Here is a 22,367-nt window from a genome sequence, read left to right on the forward strand (position 1 = left end):
TTTTATAATGGTTATAATTATTGTTATTAACTACGTTTAATTTATTTTTTCTTCTCTCTCTTGAGCCAAAAACTAACAAAAGTAATGCCTGTGTTCAGCTTTTACGCACTGCACATCAAATACACCTTCAACATTAACCTGTGTTGTTGTTTTTTTTATTTGAATGTATGTTATTTGTATTTAAATACACAGTTTGTCTGTCTTGTCCTAATTTGTCCTGTTGTTTTGTTAGTGTAGTATTGAAAAAAAAGGCATAAAGAGTCTACACCACAGTTAACCTCCAAAATAAAAATAAATAAATAAATAAAATTAAACAAACTAATTATAAAAAGAAATAATCAATAAATAAATAATTTTATGCTCACAAACTCACATGAATGTAATTTAACTTGAGTTTATAGACCTAAACGAATATATTATTTTACTATTTATGATTCCTTTAACTTATGAAGAGCTAGAAATACCTTCTGTACATTCTCACTACTTTGTATTAATTCCGGCATCACCTTATTTATTTCTTTAAAAAGACCAGCCATACAGAGATCCGAATTTACCCTTTGGTGACCCGGCTGTCGGACCAAGACCACGTTTCACGGCTCAGACTCCACTGATGAGTGTGCAATGATGGCTGAGCCGGTGGCGCCCCTGGTGGCCGGCAGAGGTACCGGGGAGCCAGCAGGAGAGTCGCTGCGTTGAGTCAGTTCGCCGTAGCTCTGCCGACTGGAGGGATGTGACCCCGGAACAGGACGCCCTCCTACAACAACACACCATTCAAACAGAGCACAGAAGAAAGTAAACCTGGACCAGGAGGGGTAAGCACAAATCTCCAGTTTTCTTACGAGGGAAACGTTGTCAGGGGGTTTAGGAACGATGCGTGTGCTCGAATCCCAGCGTTTGCACCTCTGGCGGAGCAGCGATACCTGGATGGTGTTTGCACCCATAGGAACTTCATTCAGGCTTTTGTCTGGGGCATGCTAGCGAGCTAGCTTGGTTAGCATCGCCCGCTTTGCCAGTGTGTAGCGCCTGGTTGTTGTTTTCCTTTTTGGTGGAGACTAAATGAAGCTGGTGTTTACGTTAAAACAAAAGCCACTCGGAAGTTAAAGAAACGAGTGTGGTCCGTACATTTTTCCTTCCCGTGAAGGATATAGCTTAAGACCCGCATCGAAAACGGACTGAGGCTCGCCGCTTGCTAGCGAGAGCGCTGCTACAGTTTGAACAGTCTGCGTCCCGCAGCATGACAACGGAACCAGTCCACGGTCATGCGTGCCCACCTCTTACAGAAACAGCTGTTTTTATTTCACTCTGGGTTTCCGGGCATTTCTGTTGCTTTATTCACATTTGGGGAAGATTTAAGAAGACTTGTAAATGACCCTGCGATATCGTAGCTGTTTGAATCACTTGCACTCACGCTCACGATGTTCACAATATTGTTCATAACGTGTCTCAGATAACGGCTCCTTCTGTTTCCTGCTGGAAATTCCATGCGGTGCACAGTACATTTGTCCCAGTCCCCAAACACCCACCCAAAGGCAATGCTTGGGCTTGGAGTTTAAAATTTAAACATGAAGCTCCACCAAAGCTTTTTTGGCCACTTTTTTTGTGTTCAAGTTTGCTTTTCACATAACCCACAAGGCTGCTTTTCTATTTTTGGATGGTCTCACCCATGGATGCATTGTGCCACACCGTCAGTTACCCATGTCTGCTTACACCACCACCACCTCCTCCTCCTACATGTCAGAAAGCTGACAATTCCTAGAGTGGCAAAGCTGGCACCCTATTGGGAGCAGGGCATTGATGAGTGTGGGTGTTGGGGCTCTGCCACATTGGCAAGCACACTTGAAATCTCCTGACGAATACCAGTCACGGACCGCAGTAATGTAAAGCCTGCTTTAGTTTGCACATTCTCCTAGCTGTCTGGATTTCTCAGAGAGATTAGGACCACTGGCCTCCTCGTGCTCGCTGCTCTTCAGCCTCCTCGAGCCCCGAGGGGACCTCATCAGCTGCCTGCCAGCAGAGTTTGGGAGGCAATGCTGTTTTATCTCATGACTGCTTGCTCTGTGTTTGGCACAGCACTTGTCATCCTGTCAGCATTAACCAGGCCACGTAGTAGACTTTTGTGGATTGACACCGCAACACTAGAACTGCTTGCGTCTACTCGTGGCTTACACGCCCAATCTCATTCCCAGTGAACACCAGATTAGATTTTTTTTTAAAGAATTGGACTTAAAAACACTGTTGGAAGTTAAGAGATATGCTCATGTCCCTGCACTCATTTAGTGCCCTGCCTTTAACGTTGGTTCTTTTGAAAATCTTGCAGCCAGTGCCCTCGAGGGGCCATCTTAAGGCAGCAGCTTCCGTTTCAACTTGACAAGCTTGACAAGTTCTGTGATCGTAAAAAAATAAATAAAATTATTTATTTTGTAATATGGTACAGTCTGTGGGAAAAGTGGCTTTATCGAATTAGACGTAAGAAGACAAAACCGCAGAATCAAGTCGTGTGAATTTTAATGTAAAATGTTTCTGCAAAAAACTTCTTTTTTTTTTAAATTCAAAGGAAAGCCGTGACATTACAGATGTAAATTTGCAATTAAATTCTGAACCATCTAGGAGGGGAAAAAGTGAAGTCGGGATGGACGTAAAGAATTAGCTGAAGAATAGTTGAATACATGGAGAAGGCCTGCTAAAGCTTGAACACTTGGGCAGGGTTGAGTTCATGCCTCACATGGTGACAACAAGACATGACCTACTTATCAATCATGTTTCCACAAACTAGTTCACGGCCATTGTCCCCCATTTACTGTCACCATTGTTGGGAACATTGTACATATGAAGAGGTGGCAGCATGCAGACAGACACAAAGTTCAAGTCGGAGCCTTTCGGCTTGTTGTGTCGGGACCTCGATCTGCCCGTTCAATAGGGATTCAATTCTCTGGGTGTCAAGTAGACTTCCTTATGTGGGATTTTTGGCTATGACAATTTCAAATTTTCACATAACAAGGCCCGAAAACTCTCAATAAACCACAAAATGAAAATTACACTATGTTGATATTTAATATTTAATCATCTCAGTGCATGCTGCATCCCTGTTGTGTTAGTATAGAATTCACAAAACTGATAAGATTGGGCTAAATTTGCCAAACTACAGTGTTGAATGGCAACATTGTGCCGTCCTAATTCCAGTCGGCTAGTTTTAATACACGCAATGACCCATTGGTAGAAAAGAGCATGTGTTCGTAAATGTGTGTACCTGCAGCAGCACAGCTGCTGTGCAGAACCAGGCCAGGTTGTTGGCAGCTCAGCTGGCAGCCACACCAAGCTTACTTAGGTTTCTCACACATTTGCTCGGGATGTTGCAGCAGCCCGTGACTCCATTCAAGTTATTTTACAGTCTCGGCTTTTCCTCCCCCAGTTTAAGCTGTTGACCTCTCAAGAGCCCTGTGCAGTTGAGTTCTGCTGGCCAGAGGAATTTGATTTGTAAATCAGATGTCATGCATCATGTGAGCAGCTGATTGCAGAGCCAGTAACAGTGGCAGCCTCCGCCCTGCTTGACCCTCAGCAAATGTGAAGACCTATCACATTGCATCCTGTAATCCCTGGCAGCAGACCCTCATTGCACTGTTAGGCCAGGCCAGAGTCCTGAAATGGTCTTGAGAAGGTTATGTTTCTCAGAGACACTAATGGGCACCAACACACACATAATCACAATTCAACACAAAATATTCAGCATGCGAGCAATAGGCCTGTCTCTATTTTTAAAGTGGCATTACTGAATGTGTAGTGGCTTTTAAGAGATGTGGCACTGCAATGACATTTGAATCAAGCATAATCCCATTTGCTGGAGTGGTAGCAATCTTTAACTGTGCACTTTTAGCAAACATTGGTGACAGTAGTCATTTTAAAGTAAGGCCTTTGCTTGTTATTTCCATCTTGGCAAGCATGACACGCGTGTCCCATGTTTCACCCTGATAACAGGAGAAAACGCACTGATGAAAAAAGCAGTACAATGTGATCTGTCATTCTGGTTGTTTTACGTGCAGACACTAGTGGAAACAATAATTGCCTCCATGTTTTTAAAAAGTGTATATATAATGTTAGTGGTGCACTGCAGCCTCACTGCAAGAAGGTTTCTGGTTCTCGAATCAAGTTTGCGTGTTCACTCTGTGCCTGTTAGGTTTTCCTCCCACAGTCCAAAGACATGTCTATTACGGTAGGTTAATTGGTGATCCTGAGCTGAATGTTGATGCGAGGTAGATAAAAAGCTTAAAATGTGTAAAATACTGAAGGAATGCATGATTTGAGTACATATTTCATAACACGTTGAACTACACAGTTTAACGTGAGATTTATTTTCCTGCACGTTTATCATAACTTGATTGAAATTTTAATCTGAAAAAGTATTCATAGAGACCTTTTACTAATCCAACCAAATATGAGCTCAGAGGTGGGCGATAAAGCCCAACAGTTATATCATAATTTTTCAAGGAAATTTGCAATAATGATATTTCTGAGGACAGTTTTATTGATGTTTACAGCTTGCAGGCAACAACATTTATTAGTGCAAACAAAATCGTTCTTTTGAAATGAGACAGACTACGTAATTCAAAGTGTGAATCTGCTGAAACAATGTGCCAGCAGTAGCATTATGGTGCACCAGTAGGGCAGCAAGGACAATATAGTCGCATATTAAAGCTGAAATTAAAAATATTTCCTACCTGATATTTTTCTCTGTTTGACCAGCTGCTTAAAGCCCTCCTTTTCCACAATGCAACCCCATCAGTAATTTCCCTCCAATGTTTGCTCTTCCTGTTGTATGGAGTGCACTTAGCCGGCACTCCGGCGATGCTCGGTTCAGTCATTTGTTTACTTTTGGGTTGCACATCAGCAGCTGCTAGCATCTCTTCACACACCTTCGTAGCCTGATTTTATACGACTGTGTCTTTCTTTTGCTTTGAGTGGTGAAACAAATTTGTTGTTTCCACGTTTAGCGCAAATAGTTTTGTGGGTACTAAATAGTCATCGGAGGCTGGCGTGCAGCTCCTGCTGTCAAAAACAGGATCTGGCCTTGTCTGATTGTTGCGTGCACTAGATAACATAAACACTTTACATGTTTAATATATTATCGATTGATGTAACATGACACTGTTTTGTCAGTTTTCTGCCTGTACTGTCATGGATGGTATGTTGTGGCACAGCCCTAGTATGACTTACTGCAGAAGTCAGAGATACTTAGTCTCTTACCACGTGCAATCAGGGCAGGGCATCAGAGTACTTTTGTTCATGTATAGGCCGATCTTCAGTTTAAGCTAAACCTCATTTATGTTACACCCTGATACCTGTAAATGGGGAGTACCCATTAAATCTGTTTATTTTATTGAAAAGGGACAATGCACTTTAACTGTTAATGACCATTTAGGTACATCATATAAATGGGCCAGATGTATGCCAATCATTACACCAGCATAAATATCCCACAATGCAATGCAGTAGTACATGAAAGAAATTGCTAGACAGAGATTAAGGCAACTGAGATCTAAGTCAGTAGCTCTTCCTTTGAAGTGTTTAAATATATGGTTTCACTTTGCTAGGCATAATATACTTTTAAAAATTTTCCTAATCTTTACTTGGTTAATCTTAAACGAGGTTGGGTTACCATGGTAACATATCTCCAGCCAGTTCTCAAGTAGTAATGTGAATGTACTAAGTAGTGCATCCGTAGAAATGTATGCTAATAGTAATTCACAGGACAGGCTGAACAATGGCACATAGCTTGGGATTTCAGATGCAATGCCACATTAATCAAAGACATCAAAGAACTTGGACTGCGACTAACTGTTGTGTATGCCCACGCCATGCTGCATAACTGCCCTTGTTATTTGAAGGTTTAAAAGTCATAAATTATAGAGGGTTGAACTGAAATTGTTAAAATGAGCACTGTAAGGATACACACTCAGTACAACTGGAAATTTTAGTCCATTTATAGGTCAGTCATGGACAAAACAACTCTTAAAAATCCATAAAATAGAGACAAAAACACGATAAAATTCCAGGCATTCTCATTTTTAGACTCTTTAGTTTAGTTTCAGTGATGATTTAGTTTAGCTCCACTGCCTAGAGGGGCTCTGAGAGCCTGATGTCTCAGCTCAGCCCAACAAGACAACACTGACAAAAGCACAACACAGGCAGAGAGGGGGGAGATTATAGCTAGATCAGCACAAAAGAAACCCTTTGATTATGTCTGGAATATTAGCCGTATGTGTCTGGGGCTGGCTGAGTATCCCTCGAGGGATTAGCTTTGAGCCAGCCCACCTCTAGAACCTAACCTCGGGAACATACAAAGGAGTCTGACAGGATCCTTATTGTGGTCCATGAAAGGATTTGAGACGTTACACAGCAGAGCACACCAGAATATTGCTAGCATGATCCTAGTAGGCAGCAAATATCACTATGCCTAACCATGTTTATATTCGGAGCATTTCAGCAGAGCAGGAGACCGTTTTACTCCTATATTGCATCTTTAATGTCTGAATCTTTTACATACATATACAATCATTATGAAGTTTTCTGTTTTAAATCTTATGCCTTATTGTGCTGATTAAAAGTATCAACTTTTGAAGGCATGTTATCTAGTGGTAGACACCAGATGTGTTGTCTACTCATGAATCACAAAATTAATGTTGAGATCACAGCAGTTGACTTTCTTTCAAAATAAGAAGATTTAGGTGAGCTAGCAGCTAGCGATGGTTGGACTCCGGTGCACCTATTTACAGTGTAAAAAAATCTGGTCAAAGAGGCGTTGCTGAAACTTGGAAACAAAGCCTATGTGAGAAAAACCAGGATGTGGAAAAAATAATGATAGACACTCTGGACAGATGAGTCAGAAGTTTAAAATATTTAGTTGTAAATTTATGGTAGAAGAAGAGCTAAGAGCACTACAACAGGCAGCGCTGAAGAATATAGGTTCTTGAAGGTTTGGGTCTGGGGTTTTTTGGCAAAGAATTGATCAGAATTAGTGGCAAATGCAGTTCTACTGTTCATAAGTCTGATCCAGATGCCTCCTGGATGATATTGTTAGTGGTTTTCTGTGCATGTTCTGAAAAACCAGAGTAGAACAGCCTGCAGGTTTTTATCTATCACGATTGATGGGTTTTATTGACCCCCAAATTAATTTGTGCAGTGTGATAGCAATCCTGAGCATGTAGTCAGATTCGTGAAGATTTGGCAACGAGAAGAGCCGACAACAGATGGCATGGCCCCCATGGAGCCCCCAGCATCAAGGAGTCATTCTGAGATAACATAAAGAGGCAAGACAGACTAAATCCACAGAAAAGCTGCAGCAGGCACTCTAGGAAACACCTAATGACCTTCGTGCGAAGGACCTTTCAAAGATTGATGCTGTTAGAGGCATAAGGTGCTCACATCTCACTTAGCAATAATGTAAGTTTTGCACTGTGCATGAAGTCACTGACTGAAGTTTGATGTGGCTTTTTTATTTGTCAGATATGTAAAAGTAAACCCTGCATGAAATAAACATGATTGTTTGGACACATATTGTTATATGGTTTGAAAATCATCTCAAACTGGACTTTACCCTACGCTGGTTGATTGTTTGGTTGGTTGTCTGTTTTATTTTGAACATGTAAATAAAATAAAATACATTGTACACAGTAAAATTAAAAGGGAAAAAACATTAATTTGGCATTGATATCTTAGTGTTTATCAATTTAAAATTAGACAATATACATATAGAACTACATATTCTGTTTTCTGCTCTCCCACTGTCACTTGTTATTTAAGCTTAGTTTAGCCTTTGCTGAGAGCATCTACAGAGTACATGTGAATTATTGTTGGGTAATTATCAACGTGGCTGGAAAATCAGTTTGTTTAGTAGGATTGCATGTGTGAAACTACTCGATCTATAAGCATCTTCACAGCGTTAATTACAGCGTTGTACATTTTGTAATCCGGTTCAGTTTGTACCAGAGCTGTAATTATTTTATTTTATCTCTGTAGCTGCTCTGCTGCCAAAAATAGTCATCTGTGAATTAATCCTTCTGCTCTCTACCAGCCAGGAGAAGCAAGGATAAAATCCACAGAAGATTCTTTTTTTAAGTGACTCTCAAACACATTATGATAATGTAAAAAATATCTCTGATCGTCCTGATTTACATTTTCCACATTGTTTCTCATTTCTGTCGAAATTGTCCTTATGGGACTATGCGGCATGTTTGTTCTTCTTACAGCAGATATTGCTGTGAATGTGAGATAAAATAAAATCATTTCAGGCTGATAAAAATACAAATTGTAACTCTCTAAACAGTAGTGAGGCCGGGTAGACATGGTGCTAAATATGGACAGTTTTTAAACTTCAAAAGGAAACATCAGAGGATCTGAAATGCCTCAGTCATGAAAGCAGTAGGCCTATTTATACAGATGGTGAATTTTGAATATGTCGGTCCAGCAGCAGGAGGGGGAAAATGGTTACATTGTCACATCTCAAAATATGACAGACAACTGATGGGTCTTTGTTCCATCATCATTTCAGCCTTCATAGATCTCAAGACAACACTTTTTGGCAATTAGTCTAATGTTTCACTTCAGACGCTCTCCTCATCCTCTACTCTTTATCTAGTCATATTCAATGACTGTCATATTCCCAGTGTGCAGGCAGATCGGAGCTCCTGAGTTTCATTCATTCTTCATGCTGCTCGTCTACCTGCTGGTAGGTCTCTTTCCGGGAGTCTTAGCTCTTGCGTTTGTCTGAGGTTAGGTGCTCGGAGAAGTGATCAAACGTGTCACTGCTGCTGATCTAAAGACACTGACACCTCCCCGGCACCCTCTACCAACATCCTCCCTCCATCACTACCCCCATCCAAATAAATTCACACAAGATCACCGCCAATCCCCTGAAGGTTTACTGAGCAACTGAACTGATGCTGGCAAGCTCGTCTCAGCCTTTTCATGTCTTTCTTGCTTTGAGTCTTCTGGAGCAGCTCTCCAATTAAGCTACAGCTGATGCTCAGGTTGAAGGGAATAACTAATGTATTTATCTGCTCCTCGTTCAGCGTCCTGCTACTTCCTTTAGCTGACAAGGAGACGTCAAGTACTAGCTACTTGCAGTAAACAGTCACCAAAGATTGCTATAATTACAAAGTGCCAGAAGCATGGTCTCCAGCTGCTCTGATCTGGATGAATCCACATGCTCACAGTGGCAAACGCTAGCCAGTGGCCTACGGTACCCCATTCATCCTCTTTCCCCAGGGCTCTGGAAAGGGGGAACAGCAAGCCAGCTCCTCAATTAAATATAACCCTACATCAAACAGCCTGTCAACATGCATTAGTGGTCCTTTGTATAGATAAGAGGCCAAAATAAATTGCAAGTGCTATCATAGTCACTGTGGCTCTTATGAAATATTCTCAGAAGAACAAATCCTGCCATGCATGCTGATATTTTCTCTCTATTAAATCTTTTTTTCCTCACATAATTTATCCTTTTTAATGATTTATTTTGCTCTTTTGTGTGAATTGTTTCTCTTGTGTGTTTAGCCTTTGCGGTTAAATTCAGGGTTGATATGAAGACGTGCTGTATGCTTGTCTGGTTGGTGCGGCATAAAAGAGATCTAATGTGACAGCAGCCGACCTTGGCGTGTGTGTGTGTGTCATATCACAGCAGAACCTTTTCCTGTCACACACATTGGATTTGGCAGCTCTTTTTATCACCTTCTTTTTGCTCCCGGTTTTTTTCCCCCCTTTGCCTGTTTTTCGCATCTCTGCAGACTGACAGTGAAAATAGGTCATTAGTTAGATGGAGAATAAGAGATGGAAACAGGCAGGGGCGAGCTCTGTGTAAAAACTGCCGTGCAATATTAATGATGCTGCAAAGAGCCAAACCTGCACTTTAACTATATGAAGTAGTCTGGAAGTACTGGAAGACTGTGGGTGTGGCTGTCCGATATATCTATATATCAGAACTGCCTTATTTTTTTGTGGCAAAGCAAACAAGGTGCTGGAAAGTTTCCTCAAAGATTTTTGGTTCATGTTGATATGATGACACAGTGACGGTGACTCTGGAGGCCATTTGAGTACAGTGAACTCACTGTCACGTTCAAGAAACCAGTTTGAAATGATTTAAGCTTTGTGAACTGTTTTCATTAAGAGTTGGACATTGTCATGAACAAAACTCAGGTAGGCTGTTGAGCCTAAGAGCCTTGATTATATTCTGTTTCGACACGGACATCTGAACATATGTTTGCCCAGTAGTCATTCCTGTTATACTTTAAAATCTGCGGCCTGTTGTGGATATATATTTGGTACATTTTTTATCTAAATTTTAATCTAAATGCTCAGTAGAAAGATCCTGATGGACAATGCTGATGAAATTTACATAAATCGTACCCAACCAGACCGACCAATGCAATAAGTACAATGAAGGCCACGGTGTGGCACAAAAATATTCTCCGCACCATTACAGCACCACCCGCCTGGAAAGCAGGATGGATCCATGCTTTGAATATCCAGAATAACACAACTGCTGAAGATACTCGTTGAAATGGTCTAATCTTTATTGCCTAATCACTCTTTGAGCTTGGCTCTTGTCACACTGTGTCACTGAAACAACCCAGTTGTCTCATATCAATACTGTGTTTGTGTAACTGATTTTCACAGATCTTGTGTAATGCTGATGTGTTTGTGTGTCCAGAGCCACAGGAGCAGGGGGGATGAACCGCGAGGAGGCCCCGGGAAAGTCTCCTGAAGACATGTACATCCAACAGAAAGTGCGGGTCCTGCTCATGCTCAAGAAAATGGGATCAAATGTAAGGAGACACATTGATTACCGCAAAACTTTGCCATTTGAAGTTTCAGATTTAGGCACGCACAGCTCATGCACACTGTGGTTATTGCTTTAGTTGGCAAAGACACACATTATAATAACCTGAAATCCATTCCCTAGCCAAACCTTCAACTGATCTATGCAGTTTGCACAGGTCATCACCTAATAATGATGTTGTTAGAGTGAAACAACAACAGAAGATAGTCCTCAGTTTATTTGGCACACATTTTGTTTGTTCAAGCAATGTGTGCTAAAGGAGCAGAGAGAAGAAAAACAAATCAATTTCTTTGAAATAATTAATGTTAAAAATCAAAATATTTTGGATCTAAATTGCTCCTCATAGCTGTTTCTGAGAGAATTGCTGTGTTTCATTAATCAGCATGTTGAACAGAAGTATTTGACTTAGTCTTTGAGGTCAGTATTTCAATTTGTTTTTACTTTTTTGTGATTTTTAAAGTGACTTTGTTCACTCCTCTTCAGCTTACGCCGAGTGAAGAGGCTTTTCTCCGAAATTACGCAGGTGTGGTCCACAGTCAGATGAGCCAGCTACCGCAGCACAACATAGACCAGGGTAAGGCTGTGACACACACACACACACACACACACACAGTTTAACGGTGCAGTCATTTTAGCTGAAGCATTTTTTTATTAGGAAATATTTGTTCATGTAGTTGCAAAATACATTCATGTGAAAAAGTTTTCTCAGCACTTCATGCTGTTCTGTGAAAAATGAACTACGCCCTTACTGCTTCCATAGAAATTCACAGGGCAAGTAGCCACTAGGTGCTGATAAACAAAAGCACTTTATTAATTGATTATAAAATCAGATCTGTTTGTCAGTTTGCATTAATTTAGGTCTGGAGCATTAGGTGTTTAACACACTGCCACACTCTTCCCTGGAAGAATGTCTCACTAAATTCACCCCAAGGTCAGACTGTGCAATACAGAGAGAAATTGCAAAATATCCAAGAGCTACACATCAGACTCCGCAGGTCTCGGTTAGCATGCTAAATGTTGATGTTCATGGCAATACAATTAGAATAACACTAAACAATTATGGCTAGAAGGGTTGCCAGCAGAAGGCCTCTTCTCTCTAAAAAGAGCTGGGCAGCATGGTGTAGGCTTGCAACACTGCATCTGAAGAAACCACAGGACTTCGGGAACAATGTCCTTTGGACAGATGAGACCAAAGTGCAGATGTTGGTACTCTAGAGTCAAATGCGAGGCCATATCCCTGACAGCTGAAGCTTGGCCCCCACCGGGTCATTCAACGGGACAATGTGTTGCAATGACCCAGACGAAGTCCAGACTTCACCCACATTGAAAAGTTGTGCCAGGGCCTTAGGAGAGCTGTACATGAATGATCTCTGGCAAACTTCAATGAACTGAAGGAACTGTGTAAAGAAGAGTGGGCCAAAATCCCTCCACAATGATGTGAGAGACTGATGAAGTCATACAGAAAATAATGACTTAAGTTAATGATGCTAAAGGTGGTTCTACAAGCTACTGAACCATGTGGTGTGCTTAGTTTTTCATAGGACTGCAGAAAGATGGTTTTGGCACGCCCCAGTAAGTGTTATCCAGGGTGAAAAGAAAATCACTGTTATTGTAAAAAGACAAATTTTTAACTATCTTTGTTTATCAAATGGCAGCGAAATTCATAGAGATGAGGTACCAGCCTCATATTCAACCCCCAAAGGCTCAAAAACCCTGTTGTACTCCTATTTTGCACATCAGTATAGTTCTAATTTTCATAGTTTTTTGTAAATATGTACAAATCAAAGGTGTTTATGGCAGCGTGCTATTGCTAAACATTTATAAAACATTAGCCCACAGACACCACCCTTAGAGGAAAAAATGCCCGACCAAAAACAAGAGGAAAATCCCTCAACACACATCATCCTTTACAGTCTGCACCCCAGCAGGCCGAACTGGTTCGCTGACTGTGCACAGGAGGCCGACTCAGCAGCCCACCAGCACTGCGAGATTACTCACGCCACAAACAGCATGACTGGCTGGAAACAACTGACTCATCCTCAGCTCAAGCACATCACTAGTTTCTCCTCTGCTTTACTTAATGGATAATATTTTGATGTTTGCTCTGTAAATCACTCTTCATTACAGATGTAACCTTACAAATGCTGGTCATGCCTTGTCAAGACAGCAGAGGATGCTGTTGAGCTTTCTAAACCTATCTGTGGTGCTCCTGAGCTTAATCCACCTGAGGGCGCTATATTTAACAAAATGGTATATGTGAAAAGGCACTGCAGTTACCTAAAAAAGCAGCAGCATTGCTATTTTATTTATTTATATGTGAGTAGACTTTAGCTCAGTCCAAAAACACATCTGCGAGCTCGGAGTCCCGCTGTCCTCCTGTGGTGAACCTGCTGGGGCTCCGGTCTTGCTTTGCCCTTTATGATATTGGGTTCCCCAGGGGAGCTTCCAGCTTGGAAAATTGGCTTTGATGCTTCACCCAGAGGGAAGTGTTAGGTGTCCTTGTCTGCGTCCTTGCTCTGTGGGGAAACAATCATGTTTGAATTTAGAAACATCACATTTTCTGCGTCGAGGGGATTAGGCTGTGATTATATAAGGTGTTGAGTAAGGTGCGGGTAAAAGGTACGACGTGCTGTGCCGCGCCGTGCCGCCGAAGTACATTGACATTTTGTTAATCGCGCCCTCACTGTGCAGTGTGGGACGCGACATTGAATTTTTAATATGGGTCATTGCATCACTGATGATGTGTATTTCATTATTAGACTGCGTTCCTTCATCAGGCAGCAGAATATAAAAAACTGCAGCAGACAGGACGTATGATCGTGTCATATATTTCAAACTACAGCACCCGAATGGGAGATCAGTACTGGTTTGAAGTCATTAATTTATGATGTACATTTTTCTTTTTTTAACTGCAGTCTAGCTGTCAGTTTATGCTGCCGTGCTCGCCGCCTCTCACTCCATGCAAAGTCTTTGCTTTGTCAATAAAGCTAGGAAGAGTCTCATCAATTATGGAGGAATATGGCGCTCCAAGTCTGCATTATACATCACAGAAACGGACACATTTAGTGTCATTTGGCAGCGTGCCACTTCCTCGGTGTGCCAGTGGATAATTTGTGGTCTGCACTATGTCTGAGGTATTGTGATTAAGCATCGTGCAGATTGCTGAGAGTTAATCTGTTTTAAATATTGAGCGCTGTGCTGAAGGACAGCGGTTTGTAGGGATCAGCACACATGGGATCTTTTCAATTGGTGTGAAGAGAAAGTCCAGTATTTGATCTCATTTACACTTGGTAATTGGGGAGTAAAAAAAGATGAAAGGAAATATATTTGTTGCCTGGTAGTGAGTCACACAGCAAGCTGATAAACATAGGTAATTATGCTAATGTTATTCATACACTTTGAGGAAAGGGCGTTTGCACTAGAAAGTATTTGAATGTGTATTTCTGCTGCTAGACAAATTCTCAACACCTGTACCGAGAGGTTTGACTCATGCTGTACTCTATCTAGTTTGCACTGCTCACACTTCATTATAATAACAGGAGACCTGTACCATCCCGCCGGATGAACCAGCAGAACTGTCTGTACCAGCGAGTTATCTTCAGTTGTTTGGGGTTTTCTTTGGTTGCTAAATGAGATTGGCAAGGATGTCAACACTGTTACTAAAATGTTGCCATAAGTGAGGGTGGGTCAAGCTGGCAGTTGCATCTCCATAAACTTCTGGTTAATCTCTGCAGCAGATGCTGAAGCTACAGCTTTAATTATTATTCGCTTCGTAGTACTTAAGGGGTTGATATTGATAACGTTTTATTAATACCAGCATCATGATCATGTTGAATTATAGGCCTCATTTTTCAATTATTGAGTTTTTCTGTCTGGGGAAAAATTGGTCTGCCCATGTTCTCAGCGTCGCGAACGGGTGACACGGTCATCAATACTGGTACACTTTCTAAACTGAGACTGGTTTGTGATTATGTGAAACGCAGCGTAGTTTGACCATGCTGACGCAGGATGCTCTGATACCAGCACCCTCAAGGGGTGTCAGCATGGAGCGATAGTGTCACACATGGCGTCATTGATCAGGTGGTGGGGTGCTCAGAGGGCGCTGCGTGCACAGTGGAGTAGTGAAAATGTCCTCTGATGTTATTCGAAATCAAGGTTAGGTTGTGTGCAAGACATCTCCTAAGGTGTAGCTCTACTGATGTGACTGATGGATAACATCAGGGTTGCCGTCTGCTTAGCACGTTCTGGTGCAAAAATGATGTGCAGCAGAGAAGTGTTCAGTCTTCATCATGTCGAGTGGACTGAGTGGGAATGTAGCTCACATGAGACTCATTTTCTCAGACTCTGCTCAACTACCAGATTTTTTTTTTTACTGGTTCTTCCTTGTGGGGGAAAAAACCAACCAAACAAAAAACAATAGAAAATCAGCTTTCTGCCACTCATATTTCTTGTAAGAGTAGGGGTCACTGGATTTGCATTTCAGATAGTTTTAATTGGCTGATTACCATACATGCAAATACAGAATTTTGTTTTGCGATTTTAATCAGGCCAAAGAGGAATTCTCTGCCGAAGGCTCCGTAGCTGAGATGGGGGGGTTTTTCCACACAGCTTTTTACTGTAACGCCTTAATGAAGTTGTTTTTTTTAATCTGCATAGAAGGATAATAAGCTGTGCTTAAATGCTGTTACCATGTTTGGCATTGAAGTGAGAAATCCTGAAATTGTGTTTTTTGGCACTCCCTTTGAGTGTTAATTGCCACTTTTTGACTAATACTGAACAATAACTGTGTCTATTTAAAGCGAATTAACACGTTATGATGCAGAGACCTCGTTGACACACTAGTTGACGCGCAGTAATACAGTGGTTGTCTTTGTAATAGGGCTTTTTATTCCTCCTCTTTAGCTCTTTTATCCACAGCTTTCTGTAATTGGCGTCATGTCACTTTAAACAATACGGTTTGTCAAAACGCTCATAAAGGCAGCAGTCTCGGGGCTTGTTATCCTTTCTGATTTGACGAGGGAAGTTTATTCCTCCCAGAAGGATGCTGCATGGCCTCAACAATAGAGGTGGAGGAGTAGTGGGGTTGCCATGGCAACCTCAGATGTCCCAGGAAAGCTGACCTTCCCTTCTGGGCCTCGGTGGTGTTGTGACGTGCTACACTGGTAGGAGTGGAGCAGGTGTCATGAAAGGGCCAGGCTGGGGTGCTAATTGCACAGCCTGGCTGTGATGTTCGGGTCTCTTTCTGTCTGTCTCATCCATTCATTCACCGCAGCCATGTTTGATCAATATATTCAGACCAGGTCAGAGCACTGAGCAAACCCCCTCCCCCCGCTTTGTTTGGCTTCTTGGCTTGGCCATAGCAGTATTGATCCTGGCTTTATCCGATTCCTCACTGCAGCATGAGTCTGCTGCCCAGCACTCAGATTTATTAAGTACCACGTCTGCCTCAGTTTCTCCTTATATCTCTATTCCAAATCTGCCAGAAGGTGTGTTAGAGTATGTCTGAAAGAACTGCTTTATGATCTCCTTAACCAAAACTGATTTTTAGTTCTTTTCTCTAAAAACAAATGTTGTTACAAACAGATCAAATCTATCTGTACAGCCTTGTTTATAAAGGATAGCATTAAAATAGTCTTTTTTATTTTTAAACCACAAAGTTGTTGAGATTTATTATCTTGTTTAAAATGACAGTTTAAAATTATGTTGTTGTAATAATTACTAAGCAGGAAGAAGTGCAGGGCTGTGAGCCGACAGACCCACTGTGTTTGGTAAATATTTTGAGCTGGACCACACACACTTCCCCGCTGTGTGTCACGCTTCTTAACTCGCCCCTGCTGTTGTTGAGTTTGGGGGGATGATGGGTGTCCCACGCCTTTATCCCCTGGCCTGACCCTGCACAGATTGTGACCTGAAGTGTTGCTGGTGCTTCCTCGCTGCTACACTAGAGTCATCATGTAGAGGCTGGAGACACCCTCGGGAGTGCAGCTTGGCGCCTTTGACATCAAACAAACTTCTTTTTGGGTTAATTCACAGTTTTCTTGTCCTCTGAGGTTTTTCTGCAGGCCTGTGTGTTTTGCAGTTAATCCCAGGCAACCACATTTTGATTTGTAGTCTCAGAAAAGCGAAGAAAGGCTGCTTGCTTATGAATATGTTCATGTGAACGCATTAATGTTCTTATTTTGTTTCTTTTGGTGGACTGAGCACATTTACTGTCGCTGTATTCATATAATCCACCATCCGGTGTTGTGCCGCTCTCGTGTGGCGAGGAAGGAGCCAGTGTGAGGTGGGTGGGGGAGCAGGAAGGAGAAAGGGGGCTGGACGCAGAGCTGCAACGAAACAGACCGAAAGCTTTTTGCTCATAGGCCGCAACGGGAGTGATGCAGTCGTGATTTTTATCTGTCGCTAGGCAACAGTGTTGAGGGACCTGACGTTTCCATTTTGTTGGCGAGAGTGTGTGTGTGTGTGTGTGCGTGTGTGTGTGTGTGTGTGTGTGTGTGTGGCAGGGCAAAGTGCTCAGATAAAGCCCTTCCATCCATCTGTGGAAGTATCTGGAGAAACTATCGGCTGCTTTATTCTGCCCAAGTTGCTCAGAGCGTGAACCGCCCGCTACACAATAACGAACTCCCATCACACAAAATAATTCAGGCAGGCGTTTATTCTGATGAATGGCTGTTATTACACGCTGCTGCACCAAAACATGATCCGTGCTATTCAGCAGAGGTGTAATTCAGGTCGACTCTCCTATTGTGTGGTATTACATAATTGTCTCTTTTTCAAGCACCATTTATCCCCACGTGGTGTCTCAGAGCAGATGAGGTTTGTGTTATGAGCTGAAGTCAAGCACCATGTTTCTGATACTGTTTTTTTCTTTCTTGTAGTCTCTTTTGGGTAAGCCAGGGAGCTCCCATGGGAGGGGGAGCTTGAAAGATCACATTAAGCCTCCGCCCCCCTCAAAAAAATCTTGATCTCATCAAGCTCCAGGATGACCTGAATGCGCTATAGAAAGATGCAAATTATTTTCCCAGAGCGATAGCAAATTAAAAACAAAATTCTGGTTTTTTGGAGGGTCTGTGCCATCTGATGAGGAGGGTCCGCCCTATGTGCCAAATACATGTGAAGGCTCACAGTCCCTGGCCTACTTTCATATCTCCATAATAATTAAATCTAACACGCACTTCAGGGCTGAAGAGAAGAAAGGCTTTTTATAGCAGGCACACACGAGGTGCTGATAGAGATTCTTCTTAACCATTTGAAAAGGTGTGGAGCTCGGTGTTAATGAGATTTCTGTTATGTTGCTTATTAGATGGTTTTTATGTCATCACATGCTCATGCGTACTGTGGATGTAGACTATTGCACCTTGCTATCGTTTTTCTCCTCTCATCGTTGAGGTAGCTTTTTTAATTTAAGGTTTTGGGAGACATTAATGGGGTCTCCCACGTCATTCTCAAATGAATCAGGTTGGGACATTATCTTCCGCTAGGCTTTTTCACATGTAACACGCAACAGTAGACTTGAAATACTCTATTTAGCTTAGATGAGGGTGCTGCCTGCTTAGAGCTTGCATAAGGGAGGACACATGACCCCCAGTCACTCGTTGTGATTTAGCTAAGCCTCTGTATTATCACATGGGTGCAAATCAGCCTCTCCGGCATCACTCTGACTTGAAGAGCTGGTGGAGGAAATGCCCATTGACATCCTATCCAGCAACAGTTATGCAGTGGTGCAAAAGTACTTGATAGTCATGTGACAAAGAAAAGACAGCGTCTTAAAAAACACAAAATCTAATAATAATAAACAGGTATCTGCACCTCGAGAAGTAGCAGAGGGTTTGGAAGTTTGCTGTTTCTGCAGCATTCAGGTGTGTGTTAGCATGATGCCAAGGAGGAAAGCCATCAGTCGTGATCTTAGAGAAGCAATAGTTGCTGGTCCAACAATCTGGGGAGGGTTAGGAGGCCATTGCCAAACAATCATTGCCAGTGTGCATCCCAGCAAATTCACCCCAAGGTCAGAAAAACAAAACAACAAAATAAATAAAGTTTCATCTCAGCTTCTGCAGGCCTGAGTTAGCATGTTAAATGTAAATATAGCTTGTCTGGAAGCTTTGTCAGGAGAAAACCGCTTCTCTTGGGTTTGCAAAGTTGCACATTGAGAACAATAACCTTCAGAGATGCAAGACCAAAGTGGAGACGTTTGGTTATAACACACAGTAACACATTTGCAGAAAACCATTTGCCCGCATCATTTCAGCACAAACAAGTCAAACCAACTGTCACCGCAGTGGTGGGGATGATGATTTGCGCTTGTTTTGCAGCCTGTATAAGTATTTAGAGTCAAATGTGAGGCTGTCTGACAGCTGAAGCCCACACTGCCTCATGCAGCAGGACAATGAATCGAGCAAAGCAAAACATCTGTAAGAATAACTGAAAAAGAAAAGAATTAACATCTTGCAGTCAAAGTCCTGACCTCAGCCTGATTGAAATGCTGTGGGGGGGACCTTAAGAGAGCTGTGCATGAATGAATGCAAACACACATCAATGAACTGAAGCAATGATGTGAAGAAGTTGTGTTGTCCTGTATGTAAAACCTTAAAATTAAAAGAGGGAGAGTACTTCCTTTTTGACAACTAGATATGTTCTTCTTTGTTTAAACTCTGAATGCCGGAGTGCTTAATATGAGAGAACAGCTGAATATATGAGGCACTGAATTACCTTTGTATATTTTATTTAATGTTATGTGAACAGAAGTGGAAAATGTATATCCACTTATGAGAGTAAAAAAACACACTCGGTGGGTGTGTGTCCAAATCACTTGACAAATCACAGTTGGCAGCAGACTAATGAATGATTTCTTGTTAAGCAGAAGCCAGCTGAGAAAGTCCTTTTTGTGTAGCTGGCAGGATTCATTAGTTGACTCAACACAAATGAGGCTGTAATTATCGGTTGGTCCTCATTAAGGTGGCAAAATGAAACGAGCACAGAAAGAATAAAGGAAATGGTAAACACTGATAGTTTTTTCCACGAATTGGAAATCTGCTGGATTCTCACACAGTTTACTGGCAGACACACTTGTACTACAGCAGAGGACACTGACTGGTGCTGAAGCCTCAGATTTAAGTGTTATCATTGCAGAGCAGGATGTAGGAGGTCAGTGAGCCACTCAGGGTGTTGCAGTATCTCCAGTCAGAGTGCTGTGATTTCAGATTGAGGAGGGTGGGTTCCCACAGTAGGTGATACATATATGGCGATACACGAAATTACCTGCATGCACCAAAAGGATTTTCACGGCAGGGTATTCCCCTTCGGCTTTATAGTCACAGCTGACAGGATTTACAGGATACCGACGGGATCCTAGGACCTGTGGAAAACTTGTCTGGCTTTGAACTCAAACGTGTTTTAGGTTTTCCGATAGCACAAAACATGTGGAAGACTGACCGCGATAGATGCATGTAGCTAGAAGAATGCAATTTGATCCCTCACGGCAGAGAGCGGCCTTGTTTTTTGTGCATGCAGCCCAACAAATGTTTCGCAGACTTGACTTTGTTGTAAAGGCATCAGGTAACTTTCATAAGTCTCTGCCCGAGGCCTCTTCTCAAATCTTTCATGACTAGCGCAAAAGTTCCTTAGTATTTCTGTATGGTTGTGTTTGCACTTACTGCTTCTGTGCATAGTCCAATATTTAGACCGACTCTAAGAAAAGGCAACAACACGTTTCCTGTTAGTCAGAAAAGTAAATAGTTTCTTTTAACAGCTTATCTTCTGAAGCTGGAAGTAAAGTTTCCTTCCCAGTTGATAATAAAATCCTTACCTTTTTTGGTTTTCCATCATGTCCTGTCCGGGTGGCTACTAGAGGTGGGAAATATAGCCTCAAAACGATGTCCCGGAATAAAGGAAATTTACGATTATGATATTTCTGACAGTCTGAAAAAGAAACACTAAATAGCTTTTTATCGATGCTTGCAGCTTGTGCAGGCGGCAGCATTTATTAGTGCGAACAAAATGAAGGGCATTTTCCATCCTTTTCCAATGTGCTGTTGTCACTGATGACATACTACCTCATTCAAAGTGTGTATCTATTGCCACAAGGGCCCAGCAGCAGCAGTGTTACAGTGCAACAGTAGAGACACGGCATAAGTCAAATGTAAGCGCACAAGTAGCCCAAGTAGTGTTTTTTTATTTCTTTTTTATCCTTTCTATCGTACTTTATCGATCGATGCTGGTGTTAGATAAAAAGCATGTCACATTAAAAGTCTGTATTTGTGTCTCACCTTGATTCTCAGGTGCAGAGGATGTGGTGATGGCGTTCTCACGGTCAGAGACGGAGGATCGACGACAGTGACCCTGGCTCCCGCGCCCCTCGTCCCACCCACCTCACCCCCAATCCCTCCCTGCACGTGATCCACACCACCTTTAATCTCCACAAACACGACCCCTGCTGAGCTCAGGAGAGGAGGTGAAGGGAGGATGCCTGAGAGGGACAGAAGAGGACGGGAAGAGACGGGGCGGGGGCTGCCTCACCCTCCACCCGGCCTTTTCCACCCCTCGACTCCTCCTCGTACAAGTCGGCGCACCATTACCTGAGATGCACTCAAGTGTGGGTCACTGCGGGCTGAAGCTTTGGCACCAAGGCAGTCAGTGAAAACACTCAGATCGTGTGGATGATTATCATTGGGTTTTTTGTTTTTTTTAGGAGGGTTTGGATGTGTATCGTTCTGTTTGTATTGGGACTTCTTCTTTTTTTTAGCAGTGTTACATGTTGTATCTGCTGTCGCTGGTAGAATTGACCAGCGGGCTGACCGAAGCAAAGAGAATTATAGTTTTGGTCAAGCAGCGAGAGCGATGATTGATGAGTGTTAGAGGAGAGATTTTGATTATTTCTGCTTACCCCGCTGGGCTGAAGTTGTTTTTGGTTTGGCTGTTGTGTTATAAAGGCTTTCATTTGCTTTCCACCAGGGGCCTCATTTATAAACATGAAAAATGCAAAATGCTCTCCCCTACAGATACAGATGTTAACTCGACCCTGGAAATGCAGTAAAATACATTGAACCCCATCAACAGGACAAAAAAAAGACATATATTATTTTGTAGTTCTGCGGAGACGTAAACATTCCCATTAGTGGAGTTTCCGTGTAATTTGGTAAACATCCATCCATCCTGCCACTTATCCACGTCCAGCTCAAAGGGAAGGCACTCTGTGCTTCGATGCTCAAACCTCCCTCCCCCATAGCAGCTGCCTCCAACTCTCCTACAGGGACACTGAGGCTTTGCCGAGCCAGCGGAGATGATGTTATCTCTCCTAGCTGGACATGCCCGTAACATCTCACCTATAGGAAACCAAGTGCTCTGGACCACCTCAGCTAGCTAGTTTTAGATGGAGGTGATAGCAGGGTTACTGTGAACTCCTCCCGGGCGATTGAGCTCCTCAGACTATCTGTTACTCTGCTCGTCTTTCTCAGGAAGCTCGTTTTAGCCGCTTGTATCTGTGGGCTCATTCATGACCCAAAACTGTGCATGAAGTTGGGAACATAGATTCAGTGTAGACCAC

The 22,367-nt window shown here is 42.4% G+C and overlaps 1 protein-coding gene across 1 annotated transcript; it reads left to right on the forward strand.

The window, feature by feature from the left end:
• The first annotated feature begins 574 nt into the window (after window positions 1-574).
• On the forward strand, window positions 575-22,079 carry ctnnbip1 (catenin, beta interacting protein 1). The gene is made up of 4 exons (XM_005732891.2): window positions 575-812; window positions 10,697-10,811; window positions 11,309-11,399; window positions 21,103-22,079. The coding sequence occupies exons 2-4, from the start codon at window positions 10,716-10,718 to the stop codon at window positions 21,159-21,161; spliced, it is 246 nt and encodes an 81-aa protein (XP_005732948.1). The 5' UTR covers window positions 575-812; window positions 10,697-10,715; the 3' UTR covers window positions 21,162-22,079.
• The last annotated feature ends 288 nt before the right edge of the window (window positions 22,080-22,367 follow it).

Source organism: Pundamilia nyererei, unplaced genomic scaffold (assembly GCF_000239375.1).
Source record: "Pundamilia nyererei isolate P.nyererei 1_Seehausen unplaced genomic scaffold, PunNye1.0 scaffold00049, whole genome shotgun sequence".
Lineage (NCBI taxonomy): Eukaryota > Metazoa > Chordata > Actinopteri > Cichliformes > Cichlidae > Pundamilia > Pundamilia nyererei.

What these genes read in the sequence shown, in the direction of transcription:
- ctnnbip1 (XM_005732891.2), top strand. Translation starts at nt 10,716, where the DNA reads ATGAACCGCGAGGAGGCCCCGGGAAAGTCTCCTGAAGACATGTACATC. An exon ending in TCAAGAAAATGGGATCAAAT is followed by an intron (nt 10,812 to 11,308) that starts GTAAGGAGACAC and finishes ACTCCTCTTCAG; the next exon opens with CTTACGCCGAGTGAAGAGGC. An exon ending in GCAGCACAACATAGACCAGG is followed by an intron (nt 11,400 to 21,102) that starts GTAAGGCTGTGA and finishes CTTGATTCTCAG; the next exon opens with GTGCAGAGGATGTGGTGATG.